The 25,446-nt window shown below is 44.4% G+C and overlaps 1 protein-coding gene across 1 annotated transcript in view; it reads right to left on the reverse strand.

Annotated features, from left to right (window-relative positions):
* Positions 1-25,446, reverse strand: part of DENND1A (DENN/MADD domain containing 1A) — a 497,378-nt gene that overhangs the window by 195,529 nt on the left and 276,403 nt on the right. The window contains exon 11 of the mRNA XM_011965500.1: positions 5,189-5,290. Within this exon, the coding sequence (XP_011820890.1) occupies positions 5,189-5,290 (102 nt within the window). The remainder of the gene's footprint in view (positions 1-5,188; positions 5,291-25,446) is intronic.

The raw sequence follows: 25,446 nt of genomic DNA on the forward strand, positions 1-25,446 counted from the left end.
GAACGATTAACAAGATCTCTGACTCTGGTTGGTCAGAACTTGCAGGATTCCTAGACTTGTGTGAGCTCTGAGAACTGTTCATCTTATAGTCTCCTGTCAGGAGTTTTACCCTACATGTGGACAGATTAGTCTTCAGCAGGTTTGTTAATTCAGGTTTCTGGAGCTCTTCGGCTGATTAGCTCCCTCCTATCTGATACTCTTACCTGTAAATTTAAACCATCTCCTCTTCAAACTGTTCTTTAACCTTTCAGCTCCCCAAGACTGTTGTGCTTTGCTGGGGATTCCCCTTCTAGTACCAGTATCCACAAAATGCCTCAAGGCAGAAAGCCAGTGGGATAGTAGGCCTCACCTCACTGGCTTCCTTTCACTCAGGGATAACAATCTTGTCTTGTCTGCTGTCCAACATGTGAAAACAGCTGTTTTCATATTTGCCCAGAGTTTTAATTGTTAATTGTGGGAGGATTAATCCAGTTCCAATTACTCTATCATGGCTGGAGAGCAGTGGTGCAATCACAGCTCACTGCAAACTTGAATTCTTGGCCTCAAGCAATCCTTCTGCCTCAGACTCCCAAAATGCTGGGATTATAGGCATGAGCCACTATGTCTGGCCCAAAGCCCCTTTTAATAAAATTTCCAGCATAGATGCCATGTTTTACAATATTTCATCTATCATAATAACCCAATCCATATGTGCCTCCTATCCTTCCATCTATCTATTCAGTGGCTGCTAGATCTTTGGAAAACAAAGATGAATATAACTCAATTACTGCTCCCCCAAAAAACTCACAAGTAAAAGGGAAATGGGTAATAAATCAGTACACTTAAACAAGGTACACAGGGGCTGTGGGGACAGAGAAAGATATGGTCAAATCTACGTGAAGGTCAGAAAAGATTCTGTGTGTGTAAGTGTGTGTGTGTGAGATTAAATACTTGAGAGCAGGTCTTGAAGAGTAAGAGATTAATAGATGAGGTAAGACATTGGGACAAAAGAAATGCTGTACACAAAGTATGAAGTTATGAAACAACATGTAAATTTGGGACAACCGTTAACAGTTCTAAAAACCAGCAGTACAGAGTTTAAAGCAGGGAGGGGAGAGAAACACAGCTATGGAAAAACAAAAACAGGGGCATATCATGAAGGAGGCCTGAATGCCATGCTGACCATAATTCACATCCGTAATTCATCATCATCAGCTACTGCCGATTGTGCTGATAGATGTTTTAAATATATTATATATATTACATTTAATTCTCAAACAACCTTATACGGAAATTAAGGCTTAGGGAGCTGAAGTAATTTTGCCCAAGATCACACGGACATGAAGTGAGGAAGTCAGGATGTGAAAACAGGTCTGTTTGATTTCAAAGCCAACAAAGGGAAGTTGCCTTGAATCTCTAGGTAACGGGAAGTTATAGGAGAATTTTTTTGTCCTTAAATGTTTTTTTGAAAAATTACATTCACTGATGGAATAGTTTTAGGTAGGTGGGAAATGGAGTTTATGTTTTTAGAAAGGTCACCCTGGGGCATGAGGAGGAAAGATTGGAGGGATGAGGCTGGAGTCAATGAACCAGTCTTGAGTCTGCTGCTAAAAATGCAGGAGGAAAATAAAAGCTTAGATTAGGTGGTGTTTAGGAGGGATGAGGAAGAGGATGTGGATTTACCAAATGCTTAAGCAGAATCTGTCAGAGTAAACACACAGCTTTGGCAAAACGGGAGACTTTAAGGTCAATGATGGATAGGCTGATACACTAAAATTACTAGGTCCTATGCTAAATGCAGGGGACACAAAGACAGGCAGGGCATGATTTCTCCTCTTGATAGCTCATGTAGCATCACAGAATCAAAGTTGTGAATTCCACTGAAATACAATAAATACCTTACAGACCACATCCCCCCCCATTACAATCTTCAGAATCCTTAATGAGAGGCCCAAGCTGGAAACCACTGCTGCAGAACATTCTCAACCCTGTTACAAACCAGCTTGCATAGAGGAGGTCCCATTTGTGCAGGCTGAGACTGTCAGGACATGGAGGTTATTAACTGTCCTCCAACCTTGCCTATAATTATCAGCAACAATTTTATTAAAAACAAATGCAGGTACCATTTCTTGAACACTGACAACATGCAAGCACTGTGCCAGGCATTTGATAATCATTACCATAACTGTTTGCCATAATAATCCTGAGAGCAGGCCTGGTACTCCTCTTTTAACGTGGAAAACTGAAGCTCAAAGAGGGAAAATAACTCACCCAAGTTACTTTGATTCCCCGAGGCTACCCTACTTGTCATTTAAAAGGCATCTTGGAATTTGCCATCTTCAGAAAGACTCCATTATCCTCCCCAAAATTTTGTTACTCTGTCTCCTGGGCCCTTCTGTGCCCGATTTCTATTTCCCTGTGGTCCCTATTATGCTACACTGTAATGGATATGTAATTGACATATCTGTTTCCCTTACTGACATACAGTCTTTGAAGATCTGCTTTCTCTTTGCTGCTCAGTGCCAGCACAGGGTCAGAGCAGTGCAGGTGGGACCAGTCAGTCCACTCCATGGTTTCTGAGCTGCCAGTCACTCATCTCATGCTGCCACAGGGCCCTTGGCCATTTCCTGCACCTGACAGACCTCAGGTTCACTTCCCACATTCACTAGGCAGTTGCCAGGTCCATGCCTAAGATATCCATGGCTTCAAGAGGTTCTCGTCCACTGAAGGGAAACAGGGATGGGAGCCTCACATTCCTTGGACCAAAAGAACTCAAATTATAGCTAGTAGGCCCTAGGGTACCAACCATGTACTCTGTCCTGGACATGATTCTCACACCTTATAGGTCCTCCTGCCTGTCTCACACTTCAATTTTTCGTAAGTTCTGTCGTCTCTTGCTGCCTCAGAGGGAGGCGGGATACACAGAGTAGAGGCAGCACAGACTGGGGGTCCAATCTCAGCCGTGCCCCTAATCACCTACAGGATTTAAGGCAAGGCACATGCTCTCTGAAGTTCTCTCCTCTCTGTAGAAGGGAGAGATCACCTGTTCCACAGGGCTACAATACTGTCATTCAGGATGAATGACATCCTAAATGCAGAAGACACCTAGTAGGGCAAAGGGGCCACGTGGGCTCTGTAGACCCACAGGGTTGAGTTCACGCCTTGGCTCCACCTCTCTCTAGCTCTGTGGGTCAAGCAGGAGTAAGGAAAAGACCATCCTCAGAGTGGCATGAAGAGTCAATGAGAGGTCAATGACGGGAGCTCAGTGCAATAAGCCAGTGAATGGCAGCCACTGCTGAATTATAAGTGGAGCACTGCTGTAGGGTACAAATGACTCCCCCAAAATCTCACAGTGAGTTAGGTGTAGAGAAGTTTGAAATACTGTTATGGCTGGGCACAGTGGCTCATGCTTGTAATCCCAGCACTTTGGGAGGCTGAGATGGGCAGATTGCTTGAGCTCAGGAGTATGAGACCAGCCTGGGAAACACAGCAAGACTCTGTCTCTACAAAAAGTAGCTGGGCATGGTGGCATGTGCCTATAGTCCCAGCTACTTGGGAGAATGAGGTAGGAGGATTGATTGAGCCCAGGAGGCAGAGGCTGCAGTGAGCTAAGATAGTGCACCGCACTCCAGCCTGGGTGACAGAGCCAGATGCTGTTTCAAAAAAAAAAAAAAAGGAAAGAAATTATCCTGCAAGACATTCATCAACAAACAGCAATCCTTTCAGAACAGCTACCCACAGGGTGCCACTGGGGCTCCTGGCAGTGATGGTGCATCAATGCCCACCAGGTAAAACACTCCCCCGACCAGGACACATATGAGCACCACATGGCCAGGAACAACAACCCCTTTCACTCTGGAAGTCAGGATAATTCTACAGATCTTCTTGCAGGCAGAGCTACGGAGGCCAAAGCAGAAAAGACAAAATCATACTTGCTGGTAAGGCCCAATCCTCACTGGCATGGATAAGGGGCGAATGGGTCTACCTCACACAGCTGCCTACAGGGCTGCTCCAAGTAGCAACAGGAGACAGGTATATAGGCAGATGTTAGTGTGGCAAATGTGGCAGCCAATTACTTTTTGCTCAATAGAACCCACATTCTGTGTAGACCTGAGGCAACAAAGTGTGACGCAGAGGGTGCACAGCTACACTGAGAGCACTGGCACCTGATACTCTACTATGCAGGGAAAAGGCTGTTTGATGATGGTCTAGGAAAAAAATGTAGGTTTGAAGTACCCCAAATTGTTCACACTGAAAACCCCGCCAGCTGCCTTCTGTGGTGTTACTCGGAGGGAGCTGTCCTGATCTCTAGAGGTGGCAATGTGCTGGGGAGAGGTGGCGAGACCCTCAGAGGAGAGGTCTAGACACTAAGGTCGCTTCACAGTCTTTCTTATAAAAGTTCAAGAGCAAAATAGACTCAAAAAGTAAACCACCTTATAACTTTCTTTCTTTTTTTTTTTTTGGAGATGGAGTCTTGCTCTGTCACCGAGACTGGAGGGCAGTGGAGCGATCTCAGCTCACTGCAACCTCCACCTCCCAGGTTCAAGCAATTCTCCTGCCTCAGCCTCCTGAGTAGTTGGGACTACAGGCACGTGCCACCACGCCCAGCTAATTTTTTGTATTTTTAGTAGAGACAGGGTTTCACCATGTTAGCCAGGATGGTCTCGCTCTCCTGAACTCATGATCCGCCACATCGGCCTCCCAAAGTGCTGGGATTACAGGCGTGGGCCCTAACTTTCTATCTTTTTTTTTCGAGACGGAGTCAGTCTCACTCTGTCACCCAGGCTGGAGTGCAGTGGCACAATATCAGCTCAATGCAAGCTCCACCTCCCAGGTTCAAGTGATTCTCCTGCCTCAGCCTCCCGAGTAGCTGAGATTATAGGCATGCGCCACCATGCCTGGCTAATTTTTGTATTTTTAGTAGAGATGGGGTTTCACCATGTTGACCAGGCTGGTCTTGAACTCCTGACCTCAAGTGATCCACCCGCCTCGGCCTCCCAAAGTGCTGGGATTACAGGTGTGAGCCCCCGCGCCTGGTCACCTTCTAACTTTCTACACTGAGACAAAGGTTTCAATGGAGAAACAAACTGCAGTTCTCAGGTCACAGGAAAACCTTGGCTATTTCCTCTCCTTCCCCATTTCCCAAAGTCACGTTCATTTCTTTGCAGAAGCTCACAGAAGTTAGATCCTCGCGAGCTCAGATACCTACCACATCGTTTGGGAGGCTCTGGAGGTCATCGAAGGGGGTTTCCAGGGTGTTGGTGTCCACATTCAGGATCACGACATCATCCAGGGCCATGTTTCTGACTTTCTGCAAGGAGAAAAAAATCCAGAAGAGAAGGTCATTGAGGTGCCATCAAGACACACTTCCCCTGCCTTCTCTGGGGAAGAGGCACAGAGAAGAAAAGTGACATTTGCCAAAGTCTTACTCTGCAGCAGGCCCAATGGTAGGAGGTTCACATTTGTTAGCTCACTGAACTCTCATAAAATCTCTGTGAGCTTGCATGATTATCCCCAAGTACCAGGAGTGAAAAGCGTTCACAGAGGCTCAGTAACATGCCCCAGGTCACACAGCCAGAAAGTAAGAGGGATCATTACATCCCATCATCATTTTTCCCCTATACATTTAACAGACGCTGAGGTCAAAAGCTCTGGCCCCAGGAATGCTGATATATGGCTATGTTCTCGTGATATCCCCATTCAATCCAGCCCCCTAATTTAACAGAGGCTACTTGCCCATCTCTCTTTTGGATCCTGTCATTCTTGGGTATGGAATATTGTGTGTGGCCTACTGTTAACACTTCCCTTAAATGCCAAGTAGGAAGGTCACACTTTCAGTTTGGTTCAATTTTCCACAGATATCCAGCTAGTAATGGCTCAGAAGCTCTGGCCATAAGCCATTATTCTATTGGCACAGTAATAGAAAAGATGAGGGAAACTCATGCCTACAAGGTTTTCATGATTGGTGACAGGAGAAGGGATGAACGGACAATATGGAGAAAAAAAGAATCCTCCCCGCAATCTGGCAGCAATTCCCCATAGCCTGTGTGAGTCCAAGACAGGGTGTAGCCTGAGTTTCAAATTTTTAATCACACTACTTATCCACTACTAAGAATCCATCTTTGTGTTTCTCCTGCCTACCCGCCACTCCTGGTCCCATTCAATCCTCCCTCCCCATTACATATCAAGCACATTCCTTTTGAGTCAGAGGCTTTAGAACTATTGTCTTTATTTTATTTTGCATAGAAAGATCCTATCATTTGCTGTCTAAACTGGGGTACATTTGGATGTGAAAGACCTCATCTTACACCAGGGCAACAGGCACACGATGGGACCTGTGGTCACTGCATATAAAGGATCAATTCCATGACTGGTCAACCTCTGAGCATGCTACACATGGCTGTGCAGGTAGGCACTCCTCAGATGCCAACCACCTAAGCTAGGGCTGAAATCTGCCAACCCACGTGCCTGCTGAGTGGCACCAGTCGGGGAAAGGGGGCAGATGCCTTTTCCTAATTCACCCCAGAACACGGTGTAGGCTGGCAATGGAGGCAGACATCCAATGGCTGCTCAAGCTCCAGTTTCCAATGCCCTGGAAATGGACAAGTAGCATATACTAGAAGCTTCCTAGCTCTTGCTCTGTGCTTCACTCACCTTATTTCATTTAATTCTTACCAACCCCTGTAAAGTGGATGTTATTGCCCTCAATGTTCGAAACTTGAGGAAGATGAAGTTCAGCGCGCTGAGGTAAGAGGCAGAAGAAACCACAGGCCCGGCTGCCTCCCCAGGCCATGCTCTCTGCACTGCACCATCCACCTCCTCATCGTCAGACACCCACAGGGAGACTGACCTCTACATAGCCCTTGTCACTCTGAGCCCCAGCACCTCTCTGCCTCCCCTGTTGGGGTGTGGGCTCCTTCAGGGGCTCATCTGTGGCTCACCACTGCAAAATAACCAGCCCCTGACAACATGACTGACACCTGATAAGTGCACATTAATATGGTTGACATTCACTCTCTTAAATCGCAGCCTCTAGGGCAGAACATGGTACCTAAGTAAACATTTCAAGATTCTTCCCAGCAGGAGGGTGGAGCCACGCTGGTCACAAGCCTCGTAGGGTTGAAAAAACACTCCCAGGCAGCAGAATCCTGGAACCTTTTCACTTAACACCATCAAAGCCTCCAACTCCTGCTATCCACTAACTTCTCCAGGCCTCTGGGGCTCGTCCACAAACCTATCCATCAATTTCTAAGTGCTTACTATGTGCTAAGAACCACAGAAGAGGGACACAATTGCTGATGTAGGAGTTTATTCTTTCCTCCAAACCCCAACACCCATTATTACCTGCTGCCTTATTTATAGGGTAAAAAGATATCAGAGAATGGAGAACTTTGATCATATTAGGTTGGTGTAAAAGTAACTGCAGTTTTTACCAAAGTAACGGCAGAGAGTAATTACTTTTGCACCAACCTAATGATACGAAAAACAAGTTCGTATTTTACAGCGCTTTTGTTATTTGAAGCATAATCTCCATTTTACACAGAAGAACGCTGAGATTCACAGGGGATTGTCCAGGACTCCCTAGCTGCCTCACTCTGCAACCCAACAGGTCAAATGCCCAGCAGTGTGCTAGCAGGAAGGTACCAAAATAGCATCAACAGCCCTCCTTTTCACTGATGTCACACCTCAGGCTCACAGAGCACTGCCACACAGATGCTTTCATTCCATCCATGGGGCTGGAGGTGAGATATCATTATCCCCATTTCATAGATGAGTAACTGAGGCTCCAAGAAGTAGCTTGCCCAAGGTGATGTGTCTACTAATTGGCTTTGTCTGTAAAATTAAAATGCTAACTGTGGCCACCCTACTTCTCTCACTTCCCCCAGGGCTGCTGTGATGAGAGCAAACACACCCATAATGCTGGCCACACAGTAGGATGTAATAAATAGTGGCTATTATTACTCCTTTTATAATACACACAATAGCCACAGTCAGTCTGGAAGGCTGTAGTGGCAATGGCCTGAGGGCAAAAATCCTTGGGGCCCCTTCTTGCTTGGTCTCTCACTTCAAAGGCTGCCTACAGTCACAGGAAACAGAATCAGAGAAGGGCTCATAACATCCTGAAGGACGCGCCCGCCTCCAGGACAGAGCAGAGGGCTGTGCACCCCAGAATCAACTACTTTGCCTCCTCTGACCTTCCAAACAGCCCCAAACAGAAGGCAGCAGGAGATGATGGCCATTGGAGAGAAGCCTCCAGGGCTGAAAGGCACTGTGAATGGGATGTTGATTCTGGATCAGAATCAGGCCTTGTTTCTGCGTTCCCACTGGGCCCCAGCAGCACAGACCAGCCCTTGTAGGCTCTCCACCGCTGGGCTGGAATAGGCTTTTGATTTCTTCCCACTCCTGGCTGGAGGACTTGCCGGTTAAGCTGTGTGGAGTGTTTACTTTTTCAACAATGGCAGTAGGCTGAAGAATAGGAAAAAACCTGGCCCCTTTTTCTAACTTAGCAGGCCAGGGTCCCCTTAGTAACCAAAATGCCCCAAGCACCAGGCTCCAGGCAGGAGCTGGGGCGGCAGAGTTTCCTCTTGAAGGACAATGCTGCCCTCCTGGTGGCAAGGCCTCTTCCAAAAGGGCTGGCGTGGACTCAAGGGCCTTCCTGAAGCTCACTGTTCCCAAGGAAAGAATTGGAGCCCAGCTCGCCGGACAGTGCCCAGTCCCCCAAAGGATCAAGGCAACCAGGGGAATGAAGAAAGGCAAGAAACCCTCAAACTGGGGGTGGGGACGGGAAGCGCGGATGAGGAAGGAAGCCAGACCATCGCCAGGTGCCAGAGCCTCTCATCTTAACCACGCCGTCAGTCAGGGACACTAGCATCTCCACATGGGAACCAAGTGGGGGTGCAGAGAGGTCAAACAAGCTGCCCAAAGTCAGAGCTAGGGAGCGGCAGTCAACTTTTGAACGCAGTCTGACCCCAAAGCTGACTTTCTTCTGAAGATAGCCCTAATCCGATCACTCAGACATCAGAATGAGTATCTATCTGTTCAGGACACAGTTATATCAACACGCTCAGAGTCTGCTTTGTCTTACATAAAATACTACTTTCCTTTTTATCATAAAAGATAGGATGGGTGCGGTGGCTCACGCCCGTAATCTCAGCACTTTGGGAGGCCGAGACGGGCAGATCATGAAGTCGGGAGATCGAGACCATCCTGGCTAACACGGTGAAACCCCATCTCTAGTAAAAATACAAAAAAATTAGTCGGGCGTATTGGCGGGCACCTGTAGTCCCAGCTACTCAGGAGGCTGAGGCAGGAGAATGGCATGAAACGGGAGGCGGAGCTTGCAGTGAGCCAAGATCGCTCCACTGCACTCCATCCTGGGTGACCAAGTGAGGCTCCATCTCACAAAAAAAAAAAAAAAAAATTATAGATGCCTACTATTAAAAAAATGGGAAAGGCCGGGTATGGTGTCTCATGCTTGTAATGTCAGCACTTTGGGAGGCTGAGGCAGATGGATCACCTGAGGTCTGGAGTTCAAGACCAGCCTGGCCAACATGGCAAAACCCTGTCTCTACTAAAAATACAAAAAATTACCCAGGTGTGGTGGTGGGTGTATGTAATCCCAGTTACTTGGGAGGCTGAGGCAGGAGAATCGCTTGGACCTGGGAGGCGGAGGTTGCAGTGAGCTGAGATGGTGCCACTGCACTCCAGCCTGGGTGACAAGAGTGAAACTCTCTGTCTAAAAAAAAAAAGGGGGGAAAGACAGAAAAGTTTAAAGAAGAAAATTACAGTTACCCCAGTCCCTCCATTGGAGACAATGTTTTGGTCCATTTCCTTCCATATTCTCCCTTTCCTATGCGTTAAAGCAAAGTTGAAATAATAATTTTTTTTTTTTTTAAGATGGAGTCTCACTCTGTTGCCAGGCTGGAGGGTAGTGGCATGATCTTGGCTCACTGCAACCTCTGCCTCCTGGGTTCAAGCTATTCTCATGCCTCTGCCTCCCAAGTAGCTGGGATTACAGGCATGCGTCACCACACCCAGCTAATTTTTGTATTTTTACTAGAGACGGGGTTTCACCATGTTGGCCAAAATGGTCTCCATCTCCTGACCTCGTGATCCACCCATCTCGGCCTCCCAAAGTGCTGGGATGGCAGGTGTGAGCCACTGTGTTTGGCCAGTTGAAATAATTCTTAACACTTCTGATTTTCTCCCTGATTCTGATATAAGCAGTGATCCACTTCATTAAGAACTTTGTGTAGATCATTACTAATTGTGACAGCGTATCCTACTACATGGAAACAAACTCAACTAAGCCCCTTTTGTGGGATGTTATTTCCACTTTTGAAGAAATTACTGTATATAATATTGTCATGAAATCTGTAGGCATAAAGCTTTGTGCTTTAGGATGCATTCCTAGAAGTGGAATTTAGTTTCCACTTCTTAAAAAGTGTCCCTCTCAAATTCGACTTTGAGAGAGATATCTTTACTTCCAATTATTTTAAAGTCATTTTATCCACAGCTTGTGTTTCCTACTATAAGTGAAGAAAAATCAGCAAAGACACGAGCAGATGTCAAAATAGTCCTCCAAAAACCCTACCCAATTAAAACACTTACTAGTACCGCGGCACACCGAGACAGCTCTCCGGTAGCTTGTCCCACCAACACATTCCCTCTCTTTTTAGTTACAGCATATGCCAAAGCTCCTGCCAGCTGCAAACCCTTCCCCCCACCAGACTCTATAGGCTTTTTCTCAGAATGAAAAAAAAAAAAAAAACAAAAAAAACTGACATGCACACTGGCTTTCCAAATGGCATTTCTTACATAGAGAAACGCACACAAAAAATGGCACTTTCCCATATATATTGTTAATGAAGAATGTCTTCTTCTTTCTGCTTTGTCACAGACAGTCTGAACTTGACCCCTGCCTTTCAGGCCAGGAAAGGAAAAACCCGTAGTATGGGGGGTGGTCAGGGGCAGCTGAGAGGACACCAGCTCTAGTATTTCACCTCTGGCTTGTCCCTGACCAGGGGGCTTACTGTAGGCAACTGACTTGACTGCATAAATCCTCCAGGTTTTCATCTGTAGAATGGAGATCATACCACCACCTATCTCACGGAGTTGTGTGAGGCTTTGATAGGCTAATGTATGTAAAAGATTCAGCATAATTCCCAGAATGGCCCTAACAGGTGCTCATCAGTTCTCTTGCTTGCCTGCCCCCTCTCCTCCAATGGTTCCTAGACCTCAGCCATGCCTGGCTGGAGAGACTGAGGCAGCGGCAAGCCTCCCATGACCTGTGCTCCCCTACAGTTTATCTGCACAATTAGAATAACGTGTTGATGGTGAGTTACTTAGGTAGGTATCTGATTCCTTCCCTAGTCTACGGGCTTTTGGGGGTTGAGAATCAGATTTCTCTACTCTCAACTCCTACCCCAATATTTGCCCAAGAGCAGACAATTCATGAATGAATGAATGAATGAATGAATGAATGAGAGGCGAGGCAGCAGAGCCTAGAGGTGAAGAACATAGATCCAAAGCCAGTCTGGGTTCTAATTAATCTCTACCATCCACCAGCTGTGCCAACTTGGGCATGTAACTTAATCTTTCTGTGCCTCAGTTGCCTCCTTGATAAACAGGGGATAACAGTACTTACCTCACAGACTTGTGAGGATTCAATGGGTTAATATTTTAAAGTACTTGGAGTAGTGCCTGGCACATGGGAAGTGCAAGATAAGTGTTTGTTAAATAGAAACACTTTTTTTGTGTTTGTTAAATAAAAACAAATGATCTTTGAGGGTGATGAAAATATTCTATATCTTTATTGTGGTGGTTTCATGATCATATAAAACTGTCAAAATGCATTGAACCATATACTTTAAATGGATGGGTTGTGATAAATATACCCCAATGAAGGTATTCATTGAACCATACACTTTAAATGGATGAGTTGTGATAAATTATACCTTAATGAAGTTGATAAACACATTAGCACTCTCTCCAGAACACAGAATAAAACCACAGCCAACCATACAAGGTAAGAGTGTGTGAACAATGGTGAATGAATGCCATGCTACAAGGCGACTCTCCCCAGGGCCACCCCTCAGTGTACATTCCGATCTGTGGCTGTGTTTGGCTCCCTGTCCCCTTCCTTTTTCGTCTAGTCCAGGATTTTTAACTTTTTCAAGTCATGCCCTCTTAGGATAAACATAAAAACCCGATGTCCCTAGAGATTCTGATAGATTTCCCTATACAAAGGAGGGGGTCTGTTTAATAAACACTCTCTCTCTGGTTTCTTTCCTGTAGCCAAGATGGTGTTGAGCCTTACTTTCTAGAGTTGGTTGTATGAAAACAATGGGATTTCCTCCCAAAAATATAAAATAATATCAGCTACACTAATTAAAACCACACCAGCTGCCCACACAGATTGGGGTGGGGAGTGCCCTACCTGTCCAGGGAGGGAATTGGGCAGCTAGTGAGAAAAAGGTAGTACTTAGAAGCAAGCCACAAGATGAAGGGCAATGCTGTGCACTGGCAATGTCACCCAGGGGATCCGAAGAATGGCCAGGAGCATGCAGCACTCAGCCGGCTTGGGAGTGCAGGGTTGGACATTGAGGAGCAGGGGCTCAGTTCTGCCTCTGCTCCTCCAACAGCTGTGCAGCAAAACAGGACACCCTTTCTAGGATGGAGGTTGTGTGGTTCAGGGAGGTGACACACATAAACAGGCCAGCACTGGGTGAATCTTTTCTGCTGTCCTTAGACCAGGACCATCGCCAGGGCAGAGCTGTGTCTTATTTGTCTCCAGTGCCCAGCACAGTGCCTGACACAAGGCAAGTGCTCATTAACTGGGGAATGAGAAATGACTGTGGCTAGATCCACTCTATTGGGAGGCCTGCCTGGCAGCAGATGTCAACGTAAGCCTGAATGGACAATGTCAGCTCAACAAAAGCAAATCAGAGTCTGCTCAAGGAAGTGCAATGGGAATAATAATAATGATGGCAATGATAACAATCATGTAAAATTAGCATGATTAATTAGTGTAGAATTAATTCACAGTGGACACAGAAAGCCAGATAGGAGTTAACACAGCGATTAAGACTGTGGGTCTGGAACAAGACAGCCAGATTCAAGTCTTGCTTCTGTACTGTGTAAACGTCAGCAAATTCTTCACTTCTGAGCCTCAGTTTTCTTATCAGTAAAATGGGGATAATACTGCACAGCTGTGTTGCGAGGATTTAGTGAGATAAGAGATATGAAAAATTTAACACAATGTCTGATTGCAATAAGTGATCAATAAATGTGGGGCTATTAAAGGCAAGTTTCTATCCTTGCAATTTGCAAGTTGTGTCAATAAAATGGATTAGAGTTCTAAGACTAAGGATTTAAACAGCTGATTTTCAGAACAAAGGAAAATGTGAGTAAGTCTCTACTATTATACTCTTGTGCTATTAAACATTAAACTGCCACCAAGCGATTGTTCTTTTCTTGGCTACGTCTCATATAAAAGTGCATTCTCTGGAGCCAGACTACCTGAGTCTGATTCCTAACTCTGCCAATGAAAACTGCGCTACCTTGGGCAAATTACTTAGACTTCCTGTGCCTCAGTTTCCCTAGCTGTATAATGAGATGAAAACAGCACTGACATCCAGGACAGTGGTCATCCTTGGGCTCGGGGGGAACTGACTAGAACAGGGTACAAGAGGAGTTTCTAGGGGACTGGTAATATTTTGTTTCAATATCTGGGTGGTGGTTACATGTATATGTCCACCTTGTAAAAACTCAACTAGCTGTACATTTAGTGGGTTTCTGTGTTGGTTTGGTTATTTTTTTATTTTTTATCTTTTTTGAGAGATGAGGTCTTGCTGTGTTGCCCAGGCTGGACTTGGACTCCTGGGCTCAAGTGATCCTCCTGCCTCAGCCTCCTGAGCAGCTGGCACTACAGGTGCATGCCACTGTGCCCCACTTTGCCTGGCTTTAACTGTACATTTAGGATGGGTACATCTTTTCCTCACACTTCAAGAAAATGTTTACCAAAAAAAAAACAAAAAACAAAACAAACAAACAAACAAAAAACAACAATGGACTTCACCAGATTGTTTTGGAATTAAATGAGTTAATATATGTGTAATACCTAGGATAGTGTCTGGTATATCAGAAGCACTATATATGAGTTATTATAATAAAAAATCAAGATAGCAATAATTCTATAATAAAAGTGACTCAGTTGAGACTCTATTTTACTGTTAGAAAATGTGCTTGTGAAGGCAGACAGCTCCAGGACACACACTGCTTCTCAGTCTGCACTGACTCCCTCCAGGGAAGGGCAAAGCCACAACACTGTTGGGGTCCTTCTGAGATGCCTTTGCAGTCCTGAGGAGGAGAATGAGTCAGGTAGATTGGGCTTGGGATTTTATCTTCCTCAATTCCTAGTTACAGGACCCAGGATAAATGATTTAATCCTAGCTGAACCTCAATTTCTTTATCCATAAAATGGGTCTATAACCACTCGTTACATAGGGTTGTGAGAAGATTAAGTAAAAAGTTCCCTTCTGGGGTGACGCCCAAAGCCGGTGAGCATCATCTACTCTCTTATGGCCAAGACAGCGCCCAAGGCAGCACCTCTGAGACCAGTAATGGGACTCCAAGCAAAGGAGAAGGGTCTAGGCTGGCTTCCTGCAAAGACACTTTGCTCTGAGAGGGCACAGCATCCTCACATGTTTATTATCATGCCCACAACGTGCTATGCATTTGTTTAAACTAGGTCCGGTATAAGTTGATCCCTCTCTGAGAGGGGCATACTTGATGTGATTCCTGACATTATACTGTATGTCCCCTGTAAGTATGACTTCTTGGGAGCTTTTCTGTTTTTTTTTTTTTTTTTTTTTAAAGGGAGAGAATATGGCTAAAATTAAACCAAAAATTACATCTTAGTAGCTCATTAATCAAAACTTTATTCTAAATGACTGTCTCTGGATTCCAAGCAGCTGCCTTGATATGGTGTGGCTCTGTGTTCCCACCCAGATCTCATGCCTTGTTGTAATACCCAGTGTCGGAGGAGGGGCCTGGGGGGAGATGACTGGATCATGGGGGCTGATTTCCCCCTTGCTGTTCTTGTGATGGTGAGTGAGTTCTCGCAAGATCTGGTTGTTTGATAGTGTGTAGCATTCCCGTCTCTCTCTCTTCCTCCTCCTGGCTATGTGGGATGTGGCAGCTTCCCCATCGCCTTCCACCATGATTGTAAGTTTCCTGAAGCCTCCCAGGCCATGCTTCCTGTACAGCCTGCAGAACTCTGAGCCAATTAAACCTCTTTATAAATTGCCCAGTCTCAGGTAGTTCTTTATAGCCGTGTGAGAATGGACTAATACATGTCTTTCTTCTCCAACTGCACTCCTATGGCTACCTATCAGTCCAAGCCACGGCCAATGTTACAGAGGCCTGTGTGTATCAGGAACTGTATGACATGCTCTGCATCCATCATCTTACTGACACACATAACAACAAAATTACAGTCACTAGCTGCTGTGTTCCTCCCACAGCCCAACTCTTTACATGTATCATTTAATGTAATCCCCATGAAGTCCCTGTGGAGAGAGAGGGATACTGAGGGTCAGAGAGGTAAAATAACTGGTCCGAAGTCACACGGCTAAGAAACACTTCTAGGCATTCAGATGAACAGCAATACCTTTGTTCCACTCAAGGCATGGCATTATTTGCTCTGACACATTGTTTCAATCAACAAACATACTGAGCAACTAATATAACAGACCTTTGTTAGGCATACCAGATGAATCAAGCCCTGAAGTATTTTGATGCCTGGCTCAGACACCACTAAAATTCCCAGGGAGGGGAGAGTTTCCCACAGAATCACACCTATTTGATGGATGAGGAAAGAATGCTAAAGATTAAATAATTTGCCCATGTTCTGACAACTGGATGTATCAGAGAAAGGATTTGAATCTGGGTTCCATGAGCCAGTGTTCTTTCCACTACACAGCATGCACAAAATGTGCCCAAATGCATGCGCATATATATGAGTACATAACAAAGAACAGCATGGGAAGCTGGTGGCCTCCTAGGAGGAAAGGAAAGAGAAATAAGAGGGAAAGTGGATAGGACAGGAAAGGAAAGGCAAACATTCAGGTATTCTAAACTCTTTATTCCCTCCTGAAATCTCAGATACACACAGAGGGAAGAGTGACATTTTCCTTCCCTTCCACAGGCCCCAAAGGTCATCGAGCTGCCAAGCAGTTGATGAACGTAGTGGCTTTTCTTTGGAGCCAAGAGTCACTGATTTGCTCCTTCCTGCTCCACAAAATTAAAAATCTAAGCCTGACAGTTCAGAGGAGCCCTGAAAACACCGCTGGAATTTCCCAGTGTGCTTTAAACAGAAACAGAAGCTTGGCAGAGGAGGGAAGTGGTGTAAGCACCTCCCAGGTCAGGCCAAATCCACCCCTCACAAGGTAATAGGCACTGACTCTCATTAACAAGTCCAGGGATTCTCAAGCCAGGTCAGCAAAGGGGCTTTTTCTCCAATGGCCCCTTTCCTGGCCATCGATCCACTGGATGTTCATTCACTCACTCATTTGGTGCGTCACGTATGGAGCCGTCATTCATGTCAACTTTACGCTAGGTCTTAGGGACACAGAGACGATTAAACCATGATCTCTGAACTCAAGGGGCTCCCTGCCTCTCCTCGTGGATGGGCTGTGGGTAGATCTGAGAAAGGGCACAGTAGTATGCAGCAGAAGAGACTTCTCTCCAGTGGACCATCCCCCACTCACCCACCAGCCCCATTCTCTCCCCTCTGTGGTCCTGGGCCCAGGCTGGGGTCCTGGCCTTTTCACTTACAAGCTAGGCAGCTTCAGGCAAGGCACTCAGCCTTCTCTAGCACCAGTTTTCCTTGCTGTGAGCCGGGATCATGCTCTTTACCTTTAGGGTTGTTGAAAAGATTGGGGGAGACACTGGGAACACGTCTTTCATACAGAGTCCACCATCGAGCAGATGCTCGGTCAGTGCCAGCTGGTCCACCTCTGGGAGCTGGGTTCTGCCAGTTCTCCTAGCAGTCCACTCCAGAAATCCACCCCAACACAGAACCTCCATCCAGCCTGGCCTCTGCTCCGCCATCCAGAATGGAGGGGTGAGCCCACTCACACTCTGATCTGCTGGTGTTTTGTCTCAAACTGGAGCAGGCTTCCCACTGCTGCAGACTCAGTTTCCTCATGTGTAAAAAGAGGACAAGAAAGTGTCAACACCTTTCCCCACAGCTGCAAAGCACAAATATGCGATGAGATGGCAGAGCATTCCATAAGATGAGAAGCATGGCCCAGACATAGCTCGCCACGTTACCGCCACCCACCAGATCCTGCTCTTCTAGAAAACCCTCCTGACTACTCCTATCCCCGCCTCAAGTTGTCATCTCTAAACCCCATGCCAAGCAGAGTGGACAACAGATTCTTTGACCCACAGTTAAAACTTGTTTAGTGAAGTTTTCTGTGCGCTATCACCTCCCCCTTAAAATAACTGCTTTAATCTTACGCTATTCACACACACTGTGGTAATGCTTACCACTGGTACCTGTGAAGCACTGCTGAGTTTTTAAATATACTGTATTTTATATTTACCTGTATTTTAGAATATATTATTTTAAAACATCCTCAAAGCAACCTCTTGAAATGAGCTTTATTATTCACATTTTACAGAAGAACAACCTGAAGCTCCAAGAGGTATAGTAACTTGTCCCAGATCCTAGAGTATCAGAGTTAAGATTTGAGCTTGGGACTGCCTGACCCCAAAGCCTGGTGCCTTTCTCCTCGCTGTGCAGCCTACTCCACCTTCCAGGCACAGAGCTGGTGCTGAGCAAATACTGAGGACAGTGGCCACCTCCACACGTCTCTTGTGACCTCCCTGCACAGACTTACCAAAGTGCTGAAACACAGTGGCAAGCAAGCCCTAAAAGTAGGGCCAGCATAATAGTTTTGTTTTGTACACACTAAACTGTTTCACGCAATGAAATAACTGTGTTTGAATCCTGCTCCTTCTAATTATTAGCTGTGTGACTTTGGACAAGTTACTTAACCTCTCTGTGCCTATATTTCATCATCTGTAAAATAGGGGCCCTACTACCAGAGCACAGATGCATTATGAAAATTAAATAATGAGCATAAAGTGTCTGGCAGTAGTTCAAAATAGCATCCATCCACATTGAAACAATAGAACTTGAATTTAAGAGTTTCACTGGGAGTGTAAGCGGATGTTGATTGCCTAGTCCCCAAATGGTTTGGGGTCACCCTGCCATAAAATAGGACCTCATTCCTCCCATACAACCACCACTTGCCATCATTCATTCATCACTAAGCACCGCGAAGCCCGACTCCCATCTCCACCTGCCTTTTATTTGAAATGTCAATTTTTAAAGAGTGGAGAGGTTGGAAACCCAATTTAACAAGCACGCTGAAACATTGTTTATTGCCCCCATAAACATGGCTTAGTGAGAATTACGGACTTAATCAGAGTGAACTTATCTTGCGGTGAAAAGGAACACTTTAAATTTCAGAAATGGCACCTTCACTGTGAAAATCTCTTAACTTTTCAAACAAACTACAGGGGGTCTTAAACATATGGGCAGTAAAGGGGCAGCCATTACTTTGATTTGTCCTACCCAAGAGCCAAGGAGCCCCTCACAGTCCTTAACAACTTTAAGATCTAGGAAAAATATTTGGAAAATCATATTCAGGAGACATGTCTCTAAAAGCACCCAAAAGGTCTGCGGAGTGAGAAGTGAGACCTGTATGGCTGCCCTTGGGACTGCTGAAAAGGATGGGCCCTGCGGTCATTAGAACAGGGGCTATTTAATAAGCAGCAGCAGTGAGAAAGTGCACCCCTCCTCCTAAGATTAAACATTTAGCAATAGGTAATATTTTGCTGACCTGCTTTTCAGAAGAGAGGTGCTACACAATCTAAAAGGCTGCTAAATTGTTTGTGTGGGTCTTCTTTACTTATAAACCCCCCACCCTCCTGCCGAGGATGAGGTCCTGTGAACCCCAACTTCCCAATCTGAGGCGTCATTAATGCTGCTCTGATCATTCCAGGGAAGGTTTTCATAAAGACGCCACCATCTTGCAGAGAACGTATCAGCCTGGCTGCCAGAGGCAGGAAAGGCAATAGATATAAAATTTTATTATTTCAATGCCCCAGTAGCAGCCAGGAGGACTTAATGAAATCGCTAAGATTTACAATCTGAAATAGTTATTGCACAGACAGATACGGTTAAGGGAGCTGAGCCCTCTGACCTTTCAACCCTTTGATCTTCACTCGGCAGGTGGCCTGGAGCCCCCTCCTGGGCATCTTCCCTCTCTTCCGACATGGCCAAACCTTGATGTGCAATAAGCCTGACCCTACACAGGTGACTCTCCCAGTGCTTATCACCAGCAGCTGCTGCTAATGGCATGACCAAAATCACTCTGAGGCAGGGAAGGGGAATATGCTGTGCAGTGTCCAAATGGTGCTGAAACAAGGCTCAATAACTCAGCCCCAAGTCCAGTTGTGCAGCAGTGCATAATGATGTCATTACCCAAAACTGTCCTTAGAAAATGGAACTCTGATCTCCCCTGATTTATACTTTGAGTTGGGGGGGAAAATCACCTTTTAAAACTCAATCACAAATCTCAAAAAATAAAATAAAATCAAATAAAATCAACCCCAAAGTCCCAAATGCATCTCTCAGAACTTCCCCAAAACCATGTGCAGCAAATTTATACCAGCGAAAATCTAAACAATTTTTGGAAACCTAAAATTGACTGTTTTCAGTTCCATGAAATTTCATTTAAAAAACCCCATATGCCAAAATGTCCAAATTCTCTTATTTTTAAAAATTGGGATGACATCCAAAAATCATAGCTATCTTTTTCTTTCTTTCTTTTTTTTTCCCCCTTCTTCTAAAGCTAGGGATGGGTAGTGTGCATATGTACTTATCAAGCTTCATAATTTAACCCATTCGGCCAGTACAAAATATTTGCAGTTCAATGCTGAAGAGGGAGGATATAAACGTATTACCACTGGATCTTTGGAAACAATTGACTCCTAGGCACCAAGGTTTAACAGACATTATATTTGGCTCAGGAAGTGTCCAGGAGTATAGGCATAGCTCCAGTCTGCACCTTTTAGCTTTTGTCAATATTTGGGTTTATGGAGGGAAGAATTTTAGGCAAGACACATAAACCACTCTCAGGGATGTTGATAACTTCCAACCACAAAACAAAACTTCAGTGTCACTGTTCATCATACTTCAGAAAAGCCCCCAGCCAAAGCCTTTGTTTCTAAACAAACATAGAACGGTGGTCCCAAGCTCTACCTGCAAAGGCCTGAACATAGATCATAAATGTCTGAATCCAACAGCCAAAGAAAAAACCTACTTCTTTTGTAGCGTAAACAGCATATATCTTAAGTATCCAACTTTAAGTTCCTCTTGAAATCAGCTGAGAATCAAACAATATGTAAAGAGAGATCTATAGACTCCATTTTTAATCACACTTTTCTCTCTGGATGTTTAACTTTAGTAAACAGAGTAGTGTGTGGAGAAATTAGTTTAGCAGAAATTAGGCATGCTTACTACATCACAGTTTGACCACTTTGTACAAGTGATTGTTGAGCTATCTTCTTGAGATGCCTATTGGAAATATTTTATTAATAATAATAGCTAGCAGTGGATGATGGTCTAGTAACATTCATGGCACTTCGGTCATATTATTTCTAGTTGCCATCACTTTATGGCAGGTGCCCTCATTTTGCTGACAGGGATGTTAAGGCACACACCCACAGAAGCTCAGCAACTTGCCCAAATTACAGAGATAAATGGTGAAGCTGGGATTCAAACTCGGGTTCACTGACTGCTCAAAAAGCCCATGGGCCAGCGACGTTTTCCCCAACAAAAGAAAAACAAAAACAAACAGAACAACAACATGCATTAATTTGTGCAGAAAATGTCGGATTTCAGCTTGCTTACACGTTGCCCTGGCCCATTTAACGGCCTTCCAAATCAATTATTTTAGGTCATTAAGAGGAAGTTTAATTTGGTTGACAAACACCCCTACTGTGGTGACCTCACATATCAACAACAAATGCCTGATGGTCACAAACCCATACCATGAGTCAGTTGAGCATGGTGTTAAACGAAACCACATGCGCCCAGATTTCAAGTGGGATTTGTCTAGGCCAAGGGTACGGCTCTTCAATCATCACACTGCTGATCTCTGAGCTCCCACAACGGCCCCGCCCCTAATCACTTGCAAGGAGTTTATGAAGTCAACAGTCCCACGTGGCTGGGCTCAGTTAAAAAAAAAATTTAAGCTAATGTCAGTTTAGAAAAAGTCACTCTTTAGAAAAATAAAAACAGAGGAGGAAAAAGGAGGGCAGAGTCAATCTTAGGTAGATGTCTTTTAGTTTCTTTGTAAGGGAAGTATATCAATTCTACACCTATAAAATATTGATAATCACTTCCATTTATTTGGCACCCAACGTGTGTCAGGCACCAATCTGAGTGTTTTCATGTACCTTCTTATTTACTCTTCATTGAAAACGCCTATGAAATGGAGCAACTACCTGTTTTACCAGTGAGGAGTCTGGGGCTCAAAGAGGCACCTTCACATACCCATCTGCAAAACAGAGGCACCTCTCTCAAAGTGGTGGCAATGAGAAATTACATGGCTAAAGCGGCATGTACATTAGTAGACCCTCATTCAATGGTCAAGATTATTATGTATAGTTGTTTCCAACAGGAATCTCTTAAGAGGATAGCAAAAGAGCAGTTTTGTGCAAAGTGGTCAAACTGTGTGATGTAGTAACCATACCCTTTTCCTCTGAGAAACAGATTTCTGATTTAAACAAAGGAGTCTGTTTAGGCCGGGTGTGGTGGCACACGCCTGTAGTCCCAGCTACTCGGGACGCTGAGGCAGGAGAATTGCTTGAACCCAGGAGGTGGGGGATGCAGTGAGCTGAGATGGCGCCACTGCACCCCAGCCTGGGCAACAAAGCAAGACTCCATCACAAAAATAAAAATAAATAAATACATAAAAGTGCTTGTTTAAAGTGACCTAGTAGTGGTGAAACTAGAATATGAACTCAGGTCTGTACGACTCCGGTGCCCAAGAACTCTCTGTTACAGAGCCCCTCTGCTCACTGTCCACTACTCCTTACCTCAATCTGGCAGGAATTTGACTCATTCAAGCTTCTCTTGGTAACAATTTATAAACTTTAAGTTTTCTCTGAAGTCAGTTTTAACATTGCTAAATGCAAGCTATATATAATGACATAAATGATGATAGGAAAATACGAAAATGAAAGTATCAATGATAGTTTCGCCTCTTCTACTGGGATTCTCATCATTACTGAGTTTTTCTCATCTGTAACAGAGGACTATTCCATCTGACATGAGAATGTTTCATCATGACAAGTTAGACTGAAAATGTACTGACTACAAGAGATACTTAACTCAGCCAGAAGTACTTGTTCCCTTTGAATACATAAATTACTACTAGAGCTTTTAAAATTGTTTTATATTAACTAATTCCACCATTAGGATAAGTGGCATTTGAGATTCATACTCATTTTAAAAGCAAATGCTTACTGTGAAGAGGAGACAGCTTCTAAGGGAAATCCATCTGCTCAATCCAGGGCCTTCCTCGAGGCCTAAGGTGAGCAGAGCCTGCTGCGTTTGCAGTAGGAACCTTCTGGATGGTACGAGACTCATAAGTGATGACTGTACATGAGAACACAGAGCATGCTAAGGAAATTCCAGGGCCAAGCCACTGTTCAATTACCTTTTTCTTTACAAAATACAGCAATCTTCATCCAGGGTTTCACTGATTTAAACTTTGCCTCTTATTTTTATACTAGTAACTAGGAAGATGAATGTTTGGCATAGTATTTTTAAAAAGCCCTTCACATTTGATCTAACTGAATAAACTACATCAGTTAATTCTCACAAGTCTTTGATATGGATAATATCAATTTAATTTTACAGATAAGAGAGTGGAGACTTGACGAGGCCAAGTAACCAGGTTCCAGTCAAAGTATACTCAGAGCTTGTCTCTGGAGGAATATGGGGCCACCAGCTGCAAGCCCTCCTTTCCCCTCCTCAACACAATCCCCAGTGCCCAGCACTGATAAGGAAAAGCCCAGGACAGGTGGGGACTCTGCCCAGGACTGGGGTGGCACAGGCATAATCCACATGACCTGATGGGAGGGTACACAGATCAGAGGCTCTGGGGGCTGATAAACCCCTTACAGTTGAAGGCCTGGGTACAAATTACAGTTGTCCCTCAATATCTGAGGGGGATTGGTTCCAGGGCCCTTGTGGATACCAACATCTGCAGATGCTCAAGTCTCTGATACCTAAGGGTATAATGTTTGCATATAACCAATGCACATACTTCTGTATGCTTTAAATTGTCTCTAGATTACTTATAATACCTAATACAATGTAAATGTTAAATAGTTGTGGTACTGTATATAACAACTATGATACAACAATTATACAAATATTATACAAAAATAGCCAATACTGTATTGGCTTTTTAATTTATATTCTTTCCTTTTTTTTTTTTTCCAAATATTTTTGATCTGTGGTTGGTTGAATCTGTGGACATGGAACCTGTCCACAGAGGGCCAATTGTATTTTACCTCTCAGAGCCTCAGCTTCCCCATCTGCAAGTGTGGATATCTCCTACTTTGCAGAGAATGTCTGAGGAATGCTCAAACATTAAAACAGGTCAAGTCCTCAGCACAGTGGTTGGCAAGTACTCAAAAGATGTTAAAGTCTCCTCCAACCCTTTCTCTTTCTTGCCATGAGCCTATGAATGAAACTATCAGGTGAAATTTTTCATGCAAATATCACTTTTTATTTCATTTTATTTTGAGACAGGGTCTTTGTCACCCAGGCTAGAGCGCAGTGGCACAATTATGGCTCACTGCGGCCTTGAACTCCTGGGCTTGGCTTGAGTGATCCTCCTGCCTTAGCCTTCTGAGTAGCTGGAACTACAGCTGCGTGTCACCACAACTGGCTTTTTTTTTTTTTTTTTTTTTTTTTTTTTTTTATGTAGAGATGAAGTCTCACTGTGTTGCCCAGGCTGTTTTTCAATAAAGCAAGAATATGATCACTTGGCACTAACAAATGTCACATGGAACATCTCTATTCTTGTGAGGACACATATACAAGTCACCATTTATACCTGGATGTAACTATGGCTCAGAATTTTGCATCAATTGCAGCATTAACAAATGTGAACTACATCTTACTTCTGTCTACATGTGGAGTCCTACAAAGAAGCAAAATAGTACAATGGTAAACAAGAAACACTCTCCTTTACTCTGTTTAAAAATAAATATCAAAAAAAGAGAAAGGAACAAAGCATGAAAGACTTTCTATGCCAGGGGAAAAATGAAAAGAAAAAACTAGTTAAAATAGCGCCAACTCAATTGACAGAAATTCCAGTTCTTTGAAATGCAAAGGAAAAAAACCCCATTACTTTCCCCTTGCCCGTAAATAAATGAATCCTATTATTTTGTGTAAAAGCTCCATAGTTAAATTGGGAACTTCGTTGTAGACACATACAAATGTGGCCTCTGGATCCCAGAGACCAAGATGAGCTTTGATTTGGCACCTGGATGCTGTCCTCCAACGGGCGGCTCAGTGCTGTTTTAAGCACTTGTATATTTACAAAACCAGGCTTCTAGGGACCCATGGCTAAGCCTTCCTAGATAAAAGATGGTGAAAGGAGCAGAATGCTAGGAGTTCCCCATGCACCCATCACTTGCCTCTTGAAATTGCATTGGAGGGGAGAAGCAGCTGGGGGTCTGCCAACTGGTCCCTGGGTCTCACTCCCCCTGCTCCTACTGCCTTGAACTACCACATAGTATATAAAATACCCTTAAACTGAGGTGTAGAAAGAATAGCTAATTCATAAAATGTACTTGAAAACAGAGAAGAAACGACACAATCTAGTAAAAGTGGTGCTAATACTTTGAAGAAAGTCATCACTACAAACACATCTGTCACAGCTTGGTAGCAAAGAAACCATGTAGAAGCTCAGGTTTGGGACACTGACCCATCTGAATTTTATGTACATGTTTTTGATGTGCAATTTCCTTAAGAATTACCTTGATCTTTGCAAATATCAATTTACTTTATTAACATGGTTAAGTGGTTTCCAAGCATTTTATATGGAAGGACTGTGCTTCTAATGGCCCAGAAGGAGAAGGCCTGACCATGTCCCTCCTCTATTTACACCCTTCAATGGCTCTCCATTGCCCTATAAAGTTCAAACTCTTTACTGCAGCCTCCAAGGCCCTGGATGGGCTGGGCCTGGCCTGCCTACCTCAGCTCATGCTCCTATCAGAGGCTGAACTAACTCATACCTCCTGGAAAGCCCCCTTTGCCTACACCTAAGTCTTTGCAGATGCTGCGCTCTCTTCCCTGGTTTA

This window comes from Mandrillus leucophaeus, unplaced genomic scaffold, assembly GCF_000951045.1.
Source record: "Mandrillus leucophaeus isolate KB7577 unplaced genomic scaffold, Mleu.le_1.0 Scaffold729, whole genome shotgun sequence".
Taxonomy (NCBI): domain Eukaryota; kingdom Metazoa; phylum Chordata; class Mammalia; order Primates; family Cercopithecidae; genus Mandrillus; species Mandrillus leucophaeus.